The 22443-nt window shown below is 40.1% G+C and overlaps 1 protein-coding gene across 2 annotated transcripts in view; it reads left to right on the top strand.

Moving 5' to 3' along the window:
* Nucleotides 1-21435, top strand: part of LOC134742437 (transmembrane protein 132E) — a 121805-nt gene extending 100370 nt beyond the window's left edge. The window contains exons 5-21 of one of the 2 annotated variants that reach the window (XM_063675584.1): nucleotides 3162-3305; nucleotides 6371-6545; nucleotides 7063-7211; nucleotides 8479-8680; nucleotides 9192-9364; nucleotides 10051-10219; nucleotides 10623-10895; nucleotides 11230-11352; nucleotides 12162-12202; nucleotides 12573-12780; nucleotides 13256-13544; nucleotides 15182-15275; nucleotides 16242-16360; nucleotides 16843-17111; nucleotides 18204-18293; nucleotides 18594-18766; nucleotides 19258-21435. In XM_063675584.1, coding sequence (XP_063531654.1) covers nucleotides 3162-3305; nucleotides 6371-6545; nucleotides 7063-7211; nucleotides 8479-8680; nucleotides 9192-9364; nucleotides 10051-10219; nucleotides 10623-10895; nucleotides 11230-11352; nucleotides 12162-12202; nucleotides 12573-12780; nucleotides 13256-13544; nucleotides 15182-15275; nucleotides 16242-16360; nucleotides 16843-17111; nucleotides 18204-18293; nucleotides 18594-18766; nucleotides 19258-19272 — 2706 coding nt within the window. In that variant the 3' untranslated portion in view covers nucleotides 19273-21435. Of the gene's footprint in view, nucleotides 1-3161; nucleotides 3306-6370; nucleotides 6546-7062; nucleotides 7212-8478; nucleotides 8681-9191; nucleotides 9365-10050; nucleotides 10220-10622; nucleotides 10896-11229; nucleotides 11353-12161; nucleotides 12203-12572; nucleotides 12781-13255; nucleotides 13545-15181; nucleotides 15276-16241; nucleotides 16361-16842; nucleotides 17112-18203; nucleotides 18294-18593; nucleotides 18767-19257 lie in introns of those variants that run through there. The other variant, XM_063675586.1, reaches the window with a different exon arrangement.
* Nucleotides 21436-22443: the final 1008 nt, after the last annotated feature.

A 22443-nucleotide genomic window follows, 5' to 3' on the forward strand; every position in this document is an offset into this window, starting at 1 on the left:
GTTTATGAGCATTCAATACAAAAACAAAAGCTATGGCCAAATCTCTTTCACTTTATTAATGCAAAAAGAGCTATAAAGCTAATCGTAGTAGGGCTCCAGGGCTCCAGGTCATCCGCCCCTAAAACCTATAGATCCTTGAGTTACAGTTTTACCTAACATTACCTCAAACATTTACAGCGTTAAATTGTTAGCCTAGCCTTTTATATTTTCTATGATCAAGGTACGAACTATACGAAGCATTATCCTAACGAATCTTGAAGTCGACGTTACACAAAATCTTTTAACTCGAATGCTCTCCTACGCTCCTAGGCAATGGCAATAACAACCTGCCCACTGACGGACACTCAACGCCCTCCGACTCTCATCCTAACTGCCCAAGATGATTAAACTAATTGAACTACATGAATGATTAAGTGCACACTGCCATTATTGTTCCGTGTAATGCAATTACGCCGAGTTGTCGAATGAACTTGTTAGAATTGTTGGAAGAGAAAGCCGTTATCTACGTAACGATACCTTACTATTGTTACTGTTGTAATAAAGATAATGATTGATTGTTTGCCTATTCAGGTTTATTAGGATTTGGGAGGCACGAAACGACGCAGAATGACTCATACGTTTTTGACAACAACATCCGCGGCTCCATAGTAAAAGCGGCTTTGCAGCGCATCTTCTACATAGAACACTTAATTAGCCCCATCTGAGCCATTTAACTCGGAGACAAAACAAACTGACATGGACAGTAGATTCCGGACACTGATCCTAGCGAGCTAAGAGCAGGGTAAACACTCACGGTTGGAAGTAAACTCGCGCCGCAATTCTGACACCGATAGGTATGATAATAATAGTATTAAATGATAGTAATAGTACTTATTCTGTGCCGATAGCTATTCTGTCGATTAGGGTAAAAGGGTTTAAAGAACTCCCGATCTAGTGGTGCCTGCATGTTAAACATGCAGCAATGTCGGCTGGGATCCCTGTTAATAACAGAGGGCTTTTATGGATAACACTCTAATCCAGGGTTTCGTATCCACAAACACTTGGATTTACCTAAGTAATATAGTTTCCTGTGACTACGATCGATACGCCTAGTAGCCTTCAGTCGGCCTTAGAACTTTCAATGAGTCTTTCAGGACACCGATGCCGTAAACCATATACAGGGTAATTTTCGATTAATTGCACATAAATTTAAAGGGGTAAATAGGACACAGATTTTATTTTTTGTTTTTGTTACAAAGAGCGCTGGTGGCCAAGCGGTAAGAGCGTGCGATTTGCAATCCGGAGGTCGCGGGTTCAAACCACCCAATAGTTTACCAATGAGTTTTTCGGAACTTATGTACGAAATATCATTTGATATTTACCAGTCGCTTTTCGGTGAAGAAAAACATCGTCAAGAAACCGGACTAATCCCAACAAGGCCTAGTTTCCCCTCTGGGTTGGAAGGTCAGATGGCAGTAGCTTTCGTAAAAACTAGTGCCTACGCCAATTCTTGGGATTAGTTCCAAGCGGACTGCAGGCTCCCATGAGCCGTGGCAAAATGCCGGGACAACGCGAGGAAGATGATGGTTTTTATTTTTTACAAATTTTTAACCGTTTTATTAAAAATTTGGATGGAACACTTAATTGACGCGGTATAACTTTTGATCTAATTGTTTAAAATAAAAATAAAAATGCAGAGTACGAACGTACAAAACGTACAAAAAGCATCTCGTAATGATAAAAGACCGGTTACTGAATATCGATAATAATAAAGACCTGAAGAATAAATCTGCAAAAAAAAACATTCTTTGTGAAAAAAGGCTATAAAAAACTGTTTTTTTATCTATGGAAAATCTCATTTGTGTCATAAAAATGAAGATATTTTACATGCAAGAAATGTTATTCAACTTTGAAATTAATAAATAGAACCTGTATGGCCTAAACTTAATTACCTTGGCCGGACTTGGTTAAGCTTAGATAGAACACGGAAAGGACTTCTATTCATCCCAGGCCCCATTGATGCAGCGCCAAATGGATTAACAAAGGACGAAGATATTGAAGACGGCTGCGGATTCTGATTAGTTCGCCTGTGATTAATGTATTGCATCTCCATACAATGCCAAACCCAAAGTACAACAAACACTGGACTCTGTTTTTACATTTATCGTGTTTCTTTTATACGGTTCGGGTATCAATTAGGTAGGTTCACTAATTCTCGTGCATAATAAAATATACAGGGGTTACCAAATAGGGAATTTTCGTATTGGTAAGAAAGGGAACTTTTATAATTGTGTCTCATAATGATTACATGTGGTATACCTATCAAAGTATAGGTCTCAAAATGGTAAATTTTAGTGGATTGGGAATCGATCAATGTTAAAAGCAACTCCAAGGAAATCTACGCGGCTTTAAGCTAGGATTATTATGAAAATGGACCGAATTTTTTTTGACGATTTAGTAAAGTTTGACGATTTTGTATTCGAGGTACTTATTAGAAGATACTAATTGTTAAGTATTAAGAGTGTCTCTTTACTTATTTATTTATTTAGAACACATACAGTCTTATATGATACATATGTCAAAAAGTGCATAGGACTCACAAAGATTTTACTACTAAAAGGACCTGGAGGTTCATAAAATACCATACTTATTATTTATTATTTATATATAGTATTTTTCTAACGTCCGTGATCATTCTATATTTACACCCATTATTATAGTCTGTAACTACCATCCTCTTAACTGGTTTCATAATAGCACCAAAACGTACAAAAAACATCTTGTGCTATTTTCTCACGTTGTCAACTCACGACAATTATACTGACTGGTAGTTAATTGGATAATCACACCAAACAGGATACAAGGCTCTTTAACAATGTAACTAGCCAACAAACCATATAATATAACTGTTAAATGTACTGTGTCCGTTTTGTCAGGACGGGAAATGTAATCGGTTAAACCACAAGTTAATTGCTATATATACTTAAATATTACCTATTGGTACATTTTAACATTGTGCCTAATTTACACGTGTTTGTACCGTCTCATTACAATGACATGAGGCGCGTATCTCTAGAGATTCATACCTATAGAGATGTCTGCTTAAATTTAATTTAATCCTAACATTAAAAATAAAACTTTCCCTCTCATCTCATCTGATCATTTATTTTATTTTGTTCCAGAATTGGGAGGTGCTGAACACGGCCGTCTTAACCGGGCGTCAAGTGTCTCAAGCTATGAAAGTGTTGATAGTATCGCAGGCCGGCCAGGTCGCTGACGTCACGCTACAAAGCTCTTGCCATTCTGAAGACGAGAGCGTACTAAAGGTGAGAATACAGACATGTATCCACGAAAACGCTCCTAATTCGACACACGTTACGATATTCGTCGCAATATAGCTCTTTCCAACTTCCAACAGTTTCGACCATGGTTTAGTAATCGAAGTCAGTTCTACTATTTCCGACGTTTAATGAACAGTTAGTTAGGTACCTGTGTTTTCGCACTTGTCGGTTTTTAATTTCAACCGCTGTCAAAGAAAACGTAAATTTATACAGTGTGTAAATTCAATACGGGCGAATATTTAAACGGTGGTTAGCATAGGACCTAAGAAGTATATTGAGATATATTTTGCTTAGAAATAGGTACAATGGAAATTTTAACCACACAAAATAATACGGCCCGCCGCACACAACACACGTTACGGGATACGAGCTTTTAAAGTAACTGTCAACGTTGTTACTATTAAAAAGCTCGTATCTCGTAATGTCATGGTAAATCTTATGATGTCTCTAATGTTTGCAGTACATTGCTGCTCGGTAAATTAAAAAAAAAATTACGGTGTCATAATTAAGTGTAACTAAAGGCGGTTCCCTGAGCTAGAAGGCGAAAAATCTATATCTGGTTTAAATCTATATCGAATAAATTCTATATCTGGTTTAATTTATTGCCCGTATTGAATTTACACACTGTATATTCGGTTAATACATCCATGCAAGCTTTACGAGTAGCCAATTAACTGTACCTAGGCATGATTAATGCTTATATACCCAAGTCAAATTCTCATGGTATTTAACTAGGTACACGTTTGACTCTGCTGCAAACGTAATGCATGCCATAACATTAACATCTAATGTTAGAACGCACTTACGATGCATTAAGACGACATTTTAGCATCCTTTGAATTAAGTGCAGGATTAGAGTTTTGAATGATTCACGGTTAGTTTCACTAGACTTATACCGTGATTACCTTTTGTATTATTTATGAGTTCCCGATATTTCGACGCAGTTACATGCATCATGTTCAAGGTAATCACGGTCTATATCCCGGTCAATATAAGTTAAGTGCAGGATGCTTTCGACTTTAACTACTTACAGTGGCTAATAGGGAAAGTATAAGTAAAATGCAATTGAGATGTCAGTAAAAGAAACTTAATCGAAACCGCAATGTAGTAAACTTAATGTTAATAAATAAATAAATAATAAGTAAACCTAATAAGTAGATACATATAGTTTGTTCTGTAGTCTGTATATAGTTCAAGAAACTCAAGAAAGTACACATAAAAGTGAGAGCGCACTATTCGCTAACAAACTGTCTTCAGTTTGGCGGAAATATTGTATACCTCGTCCTATTTTTTTTTTAAGTAACCAAAACCGCCAAAAAAAGTCATTAATTACAGAGTTGCTGCAATAAAACGTGCAGCTTATCGTCTTATGCTTATAAATTATTCCTGCTACTGTTTTGATGTCTTCGGTGTGTTTATCTTCCTTAAAAAATATTTTTGTACCTATATTGGACGTCTTCTTCTAAAGTCGTTGTGAGTTCATACTCTCAGCGCCAAGAACACCTACATGTGTTACTTATGACATAGGTACGCCATCGATGTAAGGTTTACATCGGCTGCTAGCACTTAGATCTTTGCGAGTGAGTGAGATTGTTCTTTAACCTATGGCGTTCAGCGTTAAATATTGAACTCCGGTCACGTATAGTTGTTAACAGATCTCGAGGTTACGCTTATACTGGTCAACCTTTGACGCAGTACTTTGACAATGAGAATAATAGCCCAGGCGATGCCAAACGCATGTGTCGCTGTCAATGTTAACGACCCGTAGAACAAAAACGCGCGCGTTTGCCAACTGCAGACAAAGGGTCAATAAAAGTCACATTTGAAGTTCCTAGAAAATGTCAATACAGTAGATGCCTAACAGGAAACTATGAGACCCCGCCCGACATCTAAGGAGTCAATCCTCAATCCTTACTGCTGTCAAATGTAATGCTGGCATTTCATATATTTGTCACAAACTGACGACCTATCAAAAACTGAAAACTGTAGTAGCCTAGTGGTTTTAACCGACGATGACGACGTGGATTCGATTTTTGACGAATTGTATGCTTGTGAAATATCACGATATTTAATTTAATATCTAATACCAGTTTTCTGCCTGGCAAGTGCTTATAAAATGCAAACTTGTAGCCGAGTCCTGGGTTTCTAATAGACTTTCTAGTAAGGGATGCGAATAGGGAAAGCGATAGAGGATGAGTAAAAGGAAACTACCACTTTTAATTTCAATAAATAAACTAGTTGAGGAAGCTACAGATCTTGTTCCATTAAGCTCCTTTAATAGTCAATTAAAAGCTCCCTCCGAAACAGACAACTACCTCATTAAAGCAATGCTTGTACTAGGGATTTAATATCATAGAGCTTGTAATTAAGTACGGTAAGAAAACTTTTTTGTTTTGTTTCTCTTCAACCAATACAAGTGTTATAGCTGGTGTCTTCAAATAAAACATAATACAATAAAAGGATTGTGTTTTTTAACTGACTGGATACTGATGATTAAGGTTGTACTTACAGTCTTATATTGCATTTATCTTACAAGATTTTAAACAGTTTTTGTTCAAAATATTGTCTTCGGTTACCGCGATTGTTACTCATGAAATAAAACTATGAAAACGGATTATTATTATTAGAATATTTATTATTATCATTATATCGCGTATATTGAATTTATAATACGTTTCGATCCCTTTACAGCGTTCGTGGTGACCGTGTCACCCGTTGACCACGAACGCTGTAAAGGGTTCGAAACGTCGGGATGTATTTTTGTTCAATTTATGTTGGTATTTCATTTTTATAGGTTCTGTATTTAACCACGGTAAGATTGATGGTAATAATGAGCATCATCTAATATTTAATAGTTTAGTAGTTTTATCACATTATTTTTTGAATACTTAAACGCATGTTGTTTGAATGAGGTCGATAGATAGACGGTGTTAGGTGTTATCGTCCACATTATTAATTAATAATTTGTATACAATATTACAAAGACAAAGTCTAGGCGCCAGTGTGAGACCACTTAAATTTTAATCTCCAATGTATCAATTTGTTCGCAGGTTTCATCATCATGTAGCTCAGTGTACGTAGACGGCTCGGAGATCAGGGGCTCCTCGAATGCCTCCGTGATAGTCAAATATGGCACGTACACTGGCTTGGCCCGCTTTACCGTTTGGATGCCGGAGTACCCGCTGGAGGTGGAGGTTGATAACCGAAGACTTTCACAGATAAAAGGTAACATACGTACCTACTTGGTTGGTACATTCTCAATCTATTTATAAATTGTTTGCACAGTTGCCGCTACAGAAGCAACTGAGCCACCGTCGACGACTAGCAAAAAGAGTTAATTAAAGATAGAAATTACAAAGATAGAAAAGTAATACATATTCAGTGATTGAAAAATGTTTACCGACTTTGCTGTTTAGTGCAAACCGGCAAAGTGCAAGTCGGACCTCGCCCACCGAGGGTTCCGTACTTTTTAGTATTTGTTGTTATAGCGGCAACAGAAATACATCATCTGTGAAAATTTCAACTGGAAACCAGGCTGTAGCCTGGTGACAGACAGACGGACAGCGGAGTCTTATTAATAGCAAAGTAATAGAGTCCCGTTTTTATTACCTTTGCATTACATGAACTCTAATATAAATGTGCCTCGCCGTTTGACTAAAACAGTCGTAACAAATGTTTCTCCAATTTCCTTTACGTTGTGAAATAACATTACGTTGTGACATATAATTTGTTTTTTAATCAGGATGGAAAGTGTCCGAGGACCTCAGTTCAAAGGAGAGACTGAAGCGATCCCTGTCCGCGCGAGGCTGGGGCGGGTCGCGCCCCGACGGCACCAATTCTTTGTCTGAACAGCGCTCGTGCCGACTGCGGTACCAACAGACTAATATCGAAGTAAGTTCTTTTTAATGATACAGAAGGTAAACAAGCGATTGCCGTCGCCCGCTCTTTTTTTGAAGGTTTGAAGACCGATGGTCCGAAAATACAGCAGGCGATAGTTCATTCCACAATTTCGCTGTGCGAAGCAGGAAGTTTCTGAAGAAACGTAGCCGTAAATATAGGTAAGGTAATTTATAAATAATCATTCATCATCAGTCTTATTCACGACAAGCAGTGGTCGGAGGTTCTCTATTTAACGCAAAATCCATCCATCTTTGCCAGACTAATAAACCCTACTTTTTTGTTTAGATACTGGGCCAATCGAGCCCTTTAAGCCATCATCTCATTCATCACGTCAATTGTATTGTCAACGCCAGAAATAGACGATTACTGTAGTCTTTTGTCGCGCTATCGTAATAATAAACTACGATAGTTAAGTTGCGTCGAAGTATTTAATGTGACAAAGTAGTTTAATTGTCATCTCCTTTTGATGGTGTCTTTACGTTTTTAATGAGCATGAAAGCATTAATTTACGCTCTAGTTAACGCGCTTTTAGTTTAGATGTTTCATTTCTAAGGAACAGAAGTAATAAAACATTACTAGTAGGTATTTTATTTGACAAAATTATAATAATACTACCCTACCCTATTACATGAGATTCGCGTTTTAGGGAAGAGTGATCTCGGCGGATGTTCTCTAACTATCGGAAAAACTCCAGATAAATGCTACACCAAAACAGGATAATAAGTAGGTAGGTACCTAGTTCTAATATTGAGGTGAGGGTAGAGGGGGTATCGAGTGAAACACAGGCGTTCAATAGAATTGTCCGTTTACTACTGGCTTAACTCCTCTCTCCGCTACATAATATATTTATATACTATCGCTATGCTACACTACATTACCGGGGTAGTTGCCAAAGAAAAATGTTTGACAATAACATTTTTCTTTTGTTGCTACTACAATACAATTATGACCTTAAATGCTAGGTACAAAAAGTTTACTAGGTACTTGTAACTGATTAACATTTATTTAGGTAGGTACCTATTATTTTTATTAGGTTATTTATTAGAATTTTAGTAGATACCTACGCACTTCAGTTGATAGAATACAAAAATAAAAATAAATCTTGAAGTCCACGCGCCTTCACAAGTATTTTCAATCCGATCCGTATAAATAACTATTGCAAACCCAGGTACTGATGACTATTTTAAGATTGGTTAACTCTTTTTGACCTCTGACCACTCCTCTGACATGTTGAAACTAATTTCTGAATATTGCTCAGGTATTCGCCCGGTTTCTCGCCAAAGACCACGATTCTGGACGCGTGTCGTACTTCGTGTCGCGCCGCACCCGACTAAAGGTCACAGAGTTGGTGCAGTCCTTGATGCGGGTGTCGGACCCGCGCATCGCTTCCTTGAGGGGCCGCGTTCTGCAGGGGAGGAGCACTGGCCTTACCGAAGTTCAAGTGCTGTCACCTATCACAGGTAACTTTTTACAGCTTCCACAAGATTTTGAATCGCGAATTTCGACATGTGTTGTATTTCGAGTAAAATAATTATAATATCTATTGATAATCATTATAAAGTAAAAAATAAAAATACACCCGACATTAAGTATTATAAGAGCGCTAATAATCTTTTAATTACACCCTTGCTTTTGCGTCCAGGAGTAAAAAAATAGTACGCGCAATATTCGCTTCGTCATCGCGGTCCAACCATCACAGTCGCGTAAAACTAATCTCTGATCTGACCTGGGTGCGTAGCCAACACGTGAATCGTTTACGCTCCGAACGAAACGCAACCGTCACTCTCGCACTATTATGGAAGAGTGATAGAGAGACACAAAGCGTTTCGTTATCGTAGCGCAAGCGATTGTCACCTTGGGTAGGCACCCTGACCCGTAAAGAACACCCGCTTTTACTCTAGTAAATTATTAGGTAATTCGATTATGACAAACGTCAACATTTCTAACACTTCAATCTTACCTACTAAACAGGTCGCGTAATCGGTCTACGAGAAGTCCGAGTAGTGAATGACAAGGTCGCTATCTCTCGACTACTGGTGCGCGTTATCTCCGGGCTGCAGCTCAACATCTCGCCCGACCCGGCCATCGAGAATGGATATGTGTCGGAAACCACTGTCACTAGGCGGCTTACTGCACAATATCAGGTTAGTACCCCGCATCGTCCACAGCACAGTGTTTACGGACGAATCGTAAACCTTCTTGCAAAGACTACCTATGGCCAGTTCAGAAGGTTGCTGTTGGCATAATGGGGTTGGCCGGTCGAAGCCTACATATAGCGCCAGCATAGGTTTCAACGAAACGGCCAAGCCACAAAGGTATTAATTATGACTAAGGTGTAGTTTGTGAAGTTAGGGCTTGTAGTTATTAGCTTGGCTCTACTCTTGTAAGTTATCAGATCTTTCGAGCGATTTTTTGACAGTGCGAACCTTATGGTTTCGTCTTGGTAACATTTTACATGAAAATGTTTTTGGTGGATTTGACAGTTGCCAACCCCATTGGTCATGATCATGAATTTACCTACTTAATTTAGATACCTATACTTGGTTGCAACGCCGTTTTCCGGTAATTATAAAAACAAAGTGTCTATTTTGTTACCCATGATTCCATTTTCCCGGTTATAGATATCTAAACATAGGTAATATTTAGTTAAAATTGGAACGAAAAGAAATTAAATTACATGTAGGTCCTATTTAAAGTGTCCAACCTGCCATGGCTTAGAGTTCAGAATACAGCTGTAAGAGGGATCTGGTCTGTAGAAGGCTTGTACCTATAGCAAGGTACAAAACATAAATTAATTAATGATATTCCAAGAATAAATTATAATTCACAGGAGGGTCTCCTAGACATCGATATAGAGTTCGCGGACGACACACGCACAGCGTTGCGCGACGTGGCCGTGACCGACTACTTCCTTCTGGTGGAGAGTCTTGATCCTGAAGTCGTTGCGTTTGCGCCGATGCTCGCTTCGAAGCATCCCAGAGTTATCGCTGTCGGAGAAGGTAGGGTTCGATATATTCAAGATATTTAGATATATACTTTGTTCCGTTGATTCCTATTTTGTACGATGATCTTCTTTTGAGTGCTATTTGTCATTTTAAATATGAAGGCGACTGACAGCATACGATACTTCATAATGGCGCGTCCAGGGGACCTAGCCAAGGTGACATTCGTTCGCTACGGCGCAAACGATTGTCATCTGGGCTAGGCCCCCAGGCGCAACATTAGCAAGTGCTTACGAAATGTGGTAGCAGCGCATTAAAGTAAGAACGTATTTTCCGTAATTAGGGCTATGAATACGAGAACTAAAAGCATCTAAGGTTTCGTAGAATTTAAGGAGTAAACTTATAAATTATAGGTATAATCTAGGACTTGTTTTTTAAACAAATGCTTCTTGACTTTCAGGCAGCGGCGAACTACTCCGCGTAACCCTCCTTACACCCGAACAGTGCCGCACCGGGCCTCTTCGCCGAGTCGCCTTACCCGGCAAAGGAGACACTAAGACCCCAGCGAACATTAAGAACATACCTGGAGCCCTCGCCAGTGCTGCTGCTAGTGTAGATGTGGATTTTAGCGGTGGTGACACGCCGCAAAGGCCCGATACGCCCCAGAATGATGATATCATGGCCAGGGGAGGAGTTAGGACTGGCCTGTCGGACCTTAGTGATGTTTTACGAGGTATTTGTTGTTTTTTTCTACTTTATTTGTGTTGTATTCTGTTAGTAAAAACTGATAAAACTCTCTAGCCTATGGCCGAAATCACGCAGGGGGAATATAATGTACCTAGTTCTTTTGATTCCTGAAAAAATAACATTTATAGGCTGACCAAATGAAGCTCCGTGGCTTTATAAAATTTCTGTAAGTATGTGCCTATTGATTATTGACGGATGTAAATTTCCTTTTAAATATCTTGTCGACCTAACGCGTGTTTTATGCCTACGCTCGAACGGTCGACCGTATATGTGCTTCTTTAACCTAATGTATATAATTTACTCATAAGCAATATTTTCAGGGTTCAAGGACGAAAACAACCACGAGCCCACAGTGCAGGCGCAGCAGTACGCGTCCATCTACAGGACCAACGCTGCGGCGCACCCTAGGCACCCTAGCAACCACATGTCGTCCATCGAAATAGGTAATTACTCGTGAATCCAGAATCTTGATGCAGACGCTTACCATTGAGATTCAACGTGTCAAGCTGGGAGCGTTACTGTTAGTTCAATATTTATCTAGTCTATAATCGACTCAAAAACATTGGTTAACATAGTTAATACTCCTGTTAAAGACGCCTCCGTGTAACATTTATTTCGATTTGCTCAGAAAATAAGACAACGTAGGTAGACATGCTACGTCAATGTAGCGTGTTCGCGTTTTCCCTGGAGGAAAGCCGCAAAAGTTTTTGAATAAGTTTTTTGCCCTTTAAGTTTTTTAGCTATGGAAAAAACAATCCTTAAACCTACCTATACGTTCAAATATTGGCGTAGGTACTAATGCATGAAAATGGTTTAGTCTGAACCATGATTCTAATCTATGTATGTAGGTACCTAGGTATAGGTAGGTACTCTACAAACTATGAAACTAATATCATTGTTACGAGTATTTAGTCAAGCTCACTGAGTCAATATCTAACATACGAAAAGTTAATCGACACAGAACTCTGTCAAACTCATACAACTACTTTAACAATGAGTCGATATCAACGCAATTCATTGAACTGACGTGACAAGGTTCTACTATAGTGCCCCACTAATGGAATTAGTTCACTGCATTTACAAGTTATCTTACTTTGATAAGGCCAAGCTTGCTCTAAAGACCTGTGCCCTGTGACTTAATGATACAGCTGTTAAATTGTATAATAGCGACAATATTACACAACAAGGAGATAAGCTAATAGAGAATGAGGCAATGAATAATTGGGATGATTTTGATTACTTTCTTTTTCAGGAATGTACGTTCTGCTTGTGGCATTTTGCTTCGCTATCGTGGTAAGTGCTGAAATATTTACACGTTATTACTTTAGGACGGTCATTATCTTTTCCATCGGTTCACTTCATTTTAGCGCCAGCATCAAATCGGCTTTAGAAAAAGTTTTATGACTTTGTCATAAGAGCGATAAAACTCCGTTCTATATCGAAAATACTTCATTTAGTCGCCATCAGATATGTATATCGGGTCGGCCAAGGTGTTCGCAAATTATATAACAAAGCCTCTATTATTAAGACGCTAGAGCGCTTCGTCAGATATTTTTGAGCACCATATGGTCGATATATCTGATGGCGACTGTACATTTTATGTGCCCAAGCTGATTTGGCGTTTATAAAGGTCACACCTAAAGTTAACTTTAAAATATTTCAGATATTCGTGGTATCGTGCGTTGTGTACGCATCACGCCTGAAGCCCATGGCGGCGCGCAGTGCCGGCGCTGGCACCGGGCGCGCGCTGCCCGCGGTTGCGGAGGGAGGCCGCCTGCAGGTGGCCGGCCTCGTGGGCACCACGCTCGGCCTCGCGCGCGACAAGCCCGAGAAAGAGTCCACCACTAACGCGCACGATTGGGTGTGGCTGGGTAAGAATCTTGTTAAACATATTGAAATTGAGGACTGTTCTAATAACTATGGCTTTATTGAAGTTTATCATAGTCAATTAGTCATCAAATCTTAGTCTGATAAAGGACTCGCTCAACTGGGGAAGTAATATTTGACCGCGTGGACTCGCCTCGCCGGGCGGGCTTGCGGGACTCGCGTAAATGCGCGCCTCGCTGTAAAGATCCAGGCCTTCATAAAGGGGCCCACTGACTATCAGGCCGCCGGACGATATCGGCCTGTCAGTTGTTCGGAACTGTAAAATTTTTGTTCTAACTGACAGGCCGATATCGCCCGGCGGACTGATAGTCAGTGGGCCCCTTTAAGCCTTGATGTTTCGCCATCAGGCCATCTGCCCTCTGATTCGCTTATTAACGTGCACTTCATATCGGATGAATGCTTGGAAGTATAAAATCTTAGGTATATAAGTATTACTAACAACTAATGTATACATTCCAGGCCGCGCAACCATCGAACGTAACGGCAACCGCCACTCCACCAACCGCAACTCCACCCAACCCGATAACGGCAACACCGAAATGCGCATCACCTCCAACCCACTCAACTACAACTACGTTGACCCGGACGACGCCATCCGCAACGACAACGGCAACGTCATGGTCACGAGCTTCGACAACCCTAACTCGATAGAGCTGCCGTCGCAGACCGAGCGACCGATTGATTCGACCACGTATTGCAAGAAACCGGCGAGGCATGCGAGGCATCATTCTGGAGATGGGCATTGGCAGTGAGTATATGACTACTTATTTAAGAGACTCAATGTAGACAGCACGGTTAAATGATCATGCGTAAACCTTGTTGCAACGGTATAAGATCTAATAATGGTCATTTAAGTGTATTAAGGTTAGGAGTCACACGAATCTAGCCGCCACCATACAATCGAAGTTACGCTCTTAAATTTAAAACGACATTTTGAAATAACATGAAGACTTGAACATTCAAGTAGGTAACAAATCTATGTCTGATACTAGTTTTCCTTGCTAGAAATTGTATTACAAATAAATTCAAGCGAGTAGAATGTTCATACCTAGTATACCTACTTGCTATATCTTCTTTGTATCGGTAATATAGGAGCGACGCTATGGCGGCAGGTTCGTGAGACTCTATACTGTGTTTTTATTAAATTTAGTACCTAGGTATGTTAAAAAGATAAAGCAAAGCGATCTAAGCACAACTGACGATGACGTGCAACGCGCGATGGCCTATTTTTCACACTATCACATTTTTAATTAATCAGAAAGAGAAGGAGGGCTCTTGACAAGGTGTCGTGAAAGTCGATAGTGGCAATTCGTCAGTGTTAACTGTGTCAACAGTTGTGCTAGGTCCGCGACCGCGTATCGGCCCCGTAGTAGTTGGTAGGCGCTAAATTAGTTTAGCGATTTATAAACGCGCCTCCTGAAATGCTAATTAGTTTTTAATTATATGTTGCTCACGCCTAGTGAACTCCTATGCTTGTCTGTGATACTGATATGATATTATTAGTTGGTGTCTGCGTTTAGAGAACCATTCTATTCCTCCAGTGTATGAACCATTTTTTTTTATCTAGGTAACCAATGTTTTTGTAATAGGTGAAACCAACCAGTTACTACTACTAGCAGAATTTAACTAGAACCCTAAAAATGTATTCCTTGTTTTGCACCTATACAGCAAACCTAGTAAAGGTTAGCGAGTGAATGTAGTTTTGAAGTTGGGTTCGGTGTTGGGTGGGGTTATTAGAAAAAGGAATATTTTAAAATATTTTGGGTAGATGAGTACAAACAGCAACACTCTTAACTGTCCGTAGGTGGACCTTACGCCTTTTGTAATAAAGTCCACCGATGGTCAGTTAACAGTGTGGCCGATATACATATACAGGTACCTAAACCTCCTACGCTTTTTATTAAACTTCTATTTAGTAACACGTATTTTGGCCAGACGCATGTCGGACGATTCTGTCGTGTCGCTTTGAGACCAAAAGCTCTAACCTGAAAGCCGAGACAAGTTTTAGTAGGTATGAGCTGATTATTCTATGGATTTATAACACAGGGCTTGCTAGTTAAAGTGAGGACGCTCAGCACGATCAATCCTGTCCATGATGGCGGCGGTCAATGCCACTGTGCGAGCGGGTCAAGCAATATAATTATGCGTGCAAGAGCGTCGCCAGCTGATGATGTGGGCTAAGTGGGAGGCAGGTGACATGGCCGATGACCAAGGGGAGTGGTAGGAGCATACATTTAGTTACAAATTTTATTCTCTAGGGGTGGGGGGGGGGGGCTACCCCACCCTGGCGATGCCCTTGTATGCACGTGCGATAGACATAGGAACAGTCCGTACTTTTAGTTCCAAATGAGAATAAGCATTAAACGATTCCCTTGTTGATCCCAGCACGGACGGAGGATACCGGCCGCCCGTGCCGCCGCACCGGAACGCCTCCACCCCGCAACCCCAGGTACCTGACCCGCTGAGAAATAACCATAAAGTAAGCGCCTCCTTTCTTTTTTATGCTATGTGAATAAATGCTTTTAACATAAGGGCCAGCCCACACTAGTTTTTTTAGCGTCGGCGTCTAGTCAGCGCTATGGAAAATGGCATCGATACGCATTTGCGCCAACGTTGCGTCGAGCAGCCATAGCGTTGACTAGACGCAGACGCTCAGGACTCCAGGACAGGAGACGTTCGGACTGGCAACATCAATTATTTAAGTTGTCGTTGCTTGACCGAACGTGTCCAAATGGCGTTTTAAATAAGAGTGGCCAATATAATCAAGAATTGTTAATTGCTTGATACTTATAACCAAACTTAATGTGTAGTGTGTAGGTAAACTAAAGTACGATTCCTACCGGACGGGCTGAGTCGGAGCGCATTATTTCACATTTGTACGGCCGCAAGCCGCGCGCATGCTCGCGGATGCGGACGACTCCAGACTCCAGACGGACTCCATCGCTTCTGCCATACATAATGTAGGCACATTTAAAATGCGCTCCGGCGCGGCCCGACTTCAGCCGGTTGGTGGGAATCGTACATAAAAATCAAAGTAGAACGATTACAAAAGGTATATTTAACTGAACTGATTTGGATTATATTAATTTTGAGCACAATGGATTATATTAACATTAAATTCTGCAAAAAATGCACGGCCACTGTTATGGAAGGCCATTTTTACTGCTTGCTCAACTAATCTTCAATTACCTATACTGTCTATAAACACAGTCGGCAAACGAAAATGACGAGCGCTTTAGCTTTAGCACTTCATCGTTGTAACACACATTTGACACCCGGTAGCATTCGCCAAAGCACAATGCTTCACAGTTGAAATATGAAAAAATTGTACAGTGATTGCAGCTGTCAGCACAATACTTAAGTTAAAATATACTATAATTAATATGCTCAACATTCTCGTAATGTTGGGGAAGCAGGTAATAAGTTTCCTTGTTTGCACCACCAGGTGTTGCCGGACGCCGTCATGCCCCCCACTCGCCGGAGCCACTCCCGGAACCACCACAAGAAACACGACAGAGAACATGAATCCCGACGATCTCCGGAAAATGCCCGCCGCCCAGACCGGTAAGACTGCTTACTAAATTATTAAAATGAGTCTATTGAGTCAGTGCCGAGCAAAACAATCCCCCTCCTTTTCCATTTTCCCCTTTACCTGGTTTCAAACTTTATCCACTTTAGGTATGCCTTTGCGCTGTACTTAAAATATTCTTAATATGTTTAGAAGTTAGAAATGGGCGTAACATTAAAGTGTTCATACCTATATAATACCTGATTAATAATTAGCGCCACCTATAAGCATTTTTGCATGTTGAACAGTACCTATGTTGTATGGAAATTAACTTTCTTAAATTAATTACTGATCTCTGCCCACGATATTTATTTTTTATTTAAAATCTAAGTTATTTGTGTATTTACATAACAAAACATACTATGGTAAAATATCAACTAGTCAATTGTGTGATAGGTATTTATCTCTCATAAGTTTTATAATGTTAAGAAAATGTGTCCCCACTTTGGTTCTCATTAACACACTTATACTTTTTCAGAATTATTGATCTAAACAAAACCAACGCACCCTACATTTCGAGCCGAGACATGAAAAACTACAAAAGCGACTTGAACCCCCTCCCCTACGATCTAGACGACAACGCCGTAGAAAAGCTCAGCAAGGAGGAGTGCGCGCGGCTCTTCGAGTTCGACAACGACGCCCCGCTGGTTCTGGAAAATAAGGATTATCGGGAGATCGTGGGGCTCGACAGAGGACGCACCTTCGCCAAGCCGCCGAGTCCCGACTACATGCATGACTCTGGAATCGGTAAGTTTCACGCCTTAATTCTGTAGTTGACGACAACACCGTAGGAAGCTCGGCAAGGAGGAGTGCGCGCGGCTCTTCGAGTTCGACATCGACGCCCCGCAAGTGCTTGAAAATAAGGCTCATCGGGAGATCGTGGGGCTCGACAGAGGACGCACCTTCGCCGAGCCTCCGAGTCCCGACTACATGCATGACTGGAATCGGTGAACTTCACGCCTTATTTCTAAAGTTGACGACAACGCCGTAAAGAAGCTCAGCAAGAAGGAGTGCACGCGGCCCTTCGAGTTCGACAACGACGCCCCGCTGGTGCTGGAGAACAAGCAAGCTGGTGCCGTACCTTCGCCTCCGGATTACATGCATGCCTTTGGAATCGGTGTTTTACGCCTTATGTCTAAGTTACGCCCAGGGGGGCTAGCTTAGATGACAATTGTAATCAACAAACGCCAAACGAAAAAAATGTGGTGTGTGTCGTGGACCACTCGGTTGGAACGAAGTTAAGAAAGGCTGGTGACGTGTTCAAGCTCATGCTCGTGCTCGTGTTGATGCTTATGCTCTATTTTGCTTTGTTCTGTTCTGTTCTTGCATATATTGCACTAGTAAGGCTTGTGACGCCAATATCAAACATTTGCATCTATCCTACTATTTAGTGGCAAAATCTTACACTTTTTCGCCTAGTAGCTCCCATCCGCAAACCGTCCAATAAGGAACTTCGTTCCAAAAATGTATCGGGATGACATGCTACGAAAAGCCCCGTACATTATAAGTTTTGATTTGATTTTTCTATCACCGTTGTCATCTTGCCAAATCTGGAAGCACCTTTGAATGGTGAACAAAGCATATAGACATGTAAAAATATATTTCATAACTGTAACTTAAAATAATTAGAAACATTTCCTGACAGATTGGATACTTTTGTCCTATTAAGGACATGAGTATGTCGAGGAGTACATAAATTCGGCTTCTATCCCTCTGGGTCTGGGACAATGTGTTCCCATATTGCACCTGTTTCCGTTAAAGTCATAACGGCGAAAATTAAAATGTATCTTCTATTTTTATCTAGACTTCAAGAATTTCAAGATATGTTTTTTTTTGCAGGTCTGCCTGAAGTCCAGATGAGGCATAAGAACCGATCCAAAGAATCAAACGTCAAAGGTGACTTTGTGGATGCTGCGAATCAAAACAAAGGTAAATCCTACAGAGATTTTCCCTTTGTTGAAACGTCAGATTAGCTTGTGAAGAATCCATGATAAAACTACAGAATAGATATAAGCGCTTACGTATAGAAGAATCACTGTCTAAGAAACTGTATATTTGACGCGGCAATACCCGAATCAACAACGCAACTCGTGCTCTTTCGTGTACGCTTGCTACATAGGAGTTCTACCTACAAGCAACCGGACAGCCGAACGTACACGATCTGCGGAGTGATATATCCCCGATAACACAAGAGGGGAGGCGAGATACTGACAATTTTGGTATTAATAGGAAGCGGTTCCCCAGAAGTGAAACGCGCGACGATAGTCGGCAACCCGATGTACTCGCGCTCGGGCTTGGGCGCGGAAGCGGGCGCGGGCGCGGGCGCGGGCGCGGAGCCGCTGGGGCTCGACGACCTGCAGATGGACTACGATCAGATCATGCACTATTTCCACAACCTCAAGGTATAAACACACCGTCCCACCCGCTTCTAGACTAGATGTTGCTCTCGCTTCTCGACGCTCCCGCCACGAGCACAGCGTATCATTAATCTGTACTTAGCGTTTCGATATTCGGTGTACTCGTAGGTACTCGTACTCTCTTATGACATAGAGCCTAAATTTTGATGCATTTAAAACGACTTTAACGTAGTATTTTATATGAGTACTTACATTTTATACGAATATTAATAATGATAATTCCGTGCAGTATTACTAAATAAGGAACTTTAAATATATGCGATTCATTTGATAATACTTCATATCATCACACTCCTGCAGCAATCTGTTAGATAAAGCCTCCCCCACCGTTTGCAATCCGACCGTTTTCCCCTAGCGTTTTTGTTTTGTGAATGTAAATGATATCTCACTAGTATAGAAAGTAGTGTACACTTAAATGATATAAATTTCTACCGCTGCAAAATTCTGACTTATGTCTATTTTCAAATTTTTCGCAGGAATCAAACGCCTGAGTAGAGCAGATCATTGCAAAGATCCGGACGGTATTGTCTACGTTTAATTATCAGCATATCAGCAAAGCCCCCATCGCCGCACTGAAAGCGCCCGAGGATAGTACCATAGACTCTGGGAACAACAACGGCGGCGGCGTCGCCGCGCCCACTCAAATGCTATGCGACTCCATCGCGCACAAAAATAATTTCATGAAAACACAGTTGAAATTCTTATTGGAGCACTTGAGCGAATCGTACGAATAATGTTGTTCAGTCATCGTATTATCCTCAACAGTGGACAAGTGGATCCTTGCAGTGATCGAAAAAGAAACTTTACCTATATATACCTACGATTGTAACTATACTATACAGTTAAACGTATTTACTCTAGTCATCGACAAAGCTGCACATAATTAAGTAATAGTGTCTATTGTGTGCATGTAGTTAATACTCGTATGTTAAAATAGAATGTAACGCGATATTTGTGTTGGTAATCTCCGTAACAGGCTAATAGATACGCAAAAGATATTTAACTTATATTAATGAGCTTGAGACGAGCCTATGTCACTATTTATTATCTAAGTGCAAATACTTAGGACTGTAAATATTTTCCACTAGTAGGTAATGACGCTACCTCACTTTGTCTAATAACTTATAGCTTAGCTTAGCTAAATATTAGAACCGACTCTGCGAGCAAGTTCAACGAATTGTTAATTATTTGTTTTACCTCAGTTGAGTTGCAGACGTACCTTTTTGTTAGACCTCATATATGAAGCCTTGTTTATCACGGAGGTGAAATAGATTTGAAGACTGCACATTGCCAGTGTTTAGGGAATTATTCCTAGTTTAATAAGACTATAATAGCGTAAGACACAGAACTAGTCAAATATATTGTAGCTGGTATAGAGTGGTTGTACAAGCTCAGAGTACGAGTATAGACTCATTGAAAAGCAAAGCTCGAGTATTTTACAATCATTCATTCCTTATTTTGCGTGACAACATTACTAGATTGTACACGGAGTACGTAATTGACTATCAATAAATATCATTGCAACAACTGCCACCAAATTACTATAAATTAGACATCATGACTGGTTTATATCATAAATTGTTGCATAAGCATTCGATATTTTAAAATGTATAAGCTAAGTCGCTACAAATTAGAGTCCATGATAACACTTTAGTCACGCAACTTAAACCAACTAATAAGGTTACATGGACTTGTGATAATATACCTATAATGACTGCTAGGGATTGTTTTGGCAGTTGATTTTATAAATAAAAAGCCATATCATATATGAAAACTAGCGCTTGTACAATATTGTAAACACTATATTTATTGAAGATGTAAATTTGCATTTACTTGTAAGTTAGTTCTTTAGGCTTTGTAAATATTGTTATGACGTTATATAATTTATAGGTACTTGCGTTGAGGTATCGAAGCAGAAATAGATGAATAAGGTAGAGTCGCTTGGATATTGGAAAGAGTAGAGTTGCACACAATATTATAAAAAAAAAGTGTTTAATGTCTGTTGCTACTTAGAAACAGAGAGTACAGAGATGTAATAGGGTGTTGGTCTACATAAAAAACCTTCATGCAAAAAAATATTCCTGGGTAATTAGAATGTACTTAATAACTCCTACCCACAAATTGATAAGCTAATATTAAGATTACACGTATTTCAAGGATATATTTACATCCTATTACAACTTATTACTCTGCTACAAAGAATAGTAAATGTTTTCAGTTTGTAATTGTGTGATTTGTGACCCTAAATAGAAGTTACTGTTAATATCAAAAGTCTATTAAGTACGAAATAATGATTCAGGTTACATGTATGTAACTTTGATTTATTTACTGTACAACTACATGTCTCCAGTTAGCTAATACGTACACACTCCTATACCTACATTACTAAATAATTGTATACCATGATAATCTCTCAACTATGGATAAATGTGTTGTTTGGCTTTTGACGTTAGGTTAGGGATGAGTCGCAGAAAGTATTTTGTGCTGTAGTATTTGTTACAATAAAGACATTTGTTTTTTTGTTGAGTTTTTTCCATAATATATAAAAGTTTATATGAATTATTGCTACCAAGGTTTATATACATGTATGCAAACTGAGGCTTGTCACAAAATCCTTTCATAAAATGTCAAATTTAATAAACCATTATTGAATATGCTTTGTTTCAATGCTATCTACCCTTCCTTCCACCAGTTGATGGAAAATTCAATTACGATATATAAATTAATAAAGAGTGGGTATTATACTCACCCCAGACTCACTCACTTTGTCAGCAGAACAAGGCGGCTTTAAGAAATGTAGGCGCGAATGGTTGATCTATAGAGAATTAGATTTTCGCGCCTGTTTCTACTGACAAGTTGGGTGTGTTTGAGTATAGTATATCTCTACACGACGCTGAATTACTGCCACGTACTTGTTATCCCTTTACCAGGCACAGTAAGATTTATCGGCCACATACGCGCCAATAGAAGTTCAACCTTAGCAATCCGATTTAAGGTTCAAATTAGATTTGACTCTCGGGAAATATGACGTCTTCAAATAATCATCAAAACTGGATTAATTGGAATATATTCGGATCAGCGCGGCCCGGAAAAAGAGTTAAACATGGCGCTATGTATGTTTGTAGGTATTTCAGATTTGTGAGTATGAAGACCAACACAGAAACGTAAAATTGAACTGCCCTGACCCCTGTCATAGGCTCAAAAGTGCAACGAAAGCATTATAAATGCATTTTAAATTTTAGGCATGTAATTTATTTATTTGAAAAAGGTGTGAGATCCACTTTCTCCAAAGCTCTTCACTTGTGCTCTGGAGGAGATATTCCGAAAGCTGGCGGCCTTTTGGTTAACAATGGGAATCGACGTCGGCGGCAAAAGGTTAACCAACCTGCGCTTTGCCGACGACATTGTCCTGTTCAACCACACCGCATCCCGACTCGAACAAATGCTCCAAGAACTTTGCATGGCAAGTCTTGAAGTCGGACTCGCCATGAATAGAGCCAAGACACACTTGATGACCAACGGCGCGAAACGTAGTGTAGTAGTGGATGGGCGGGATATGCAGTATGTCGATGAATATATCTACTTGGGCCAGTTAGTATCCTTCGACAACAGGCAGTTCAAAGAAATTGATCGCAAACGCCTGGAAGATCTTCTGGTCCATG

The sequence above is a fragment of the Cydia strobilella genome, chromosome 6 (assembly GCF_947568885.1).
Source record: "Cydia strobilella chromosome 6, ilCydStro3.1, whole genome shotgun sequence".
Taxonomy (NCBI): domain Eukaryota; kingdom Metazoa; phylum Arthropoda; class Insecta; order Lepidoptera; family Tortricidae; genus Cydia; species Cydia strobilella.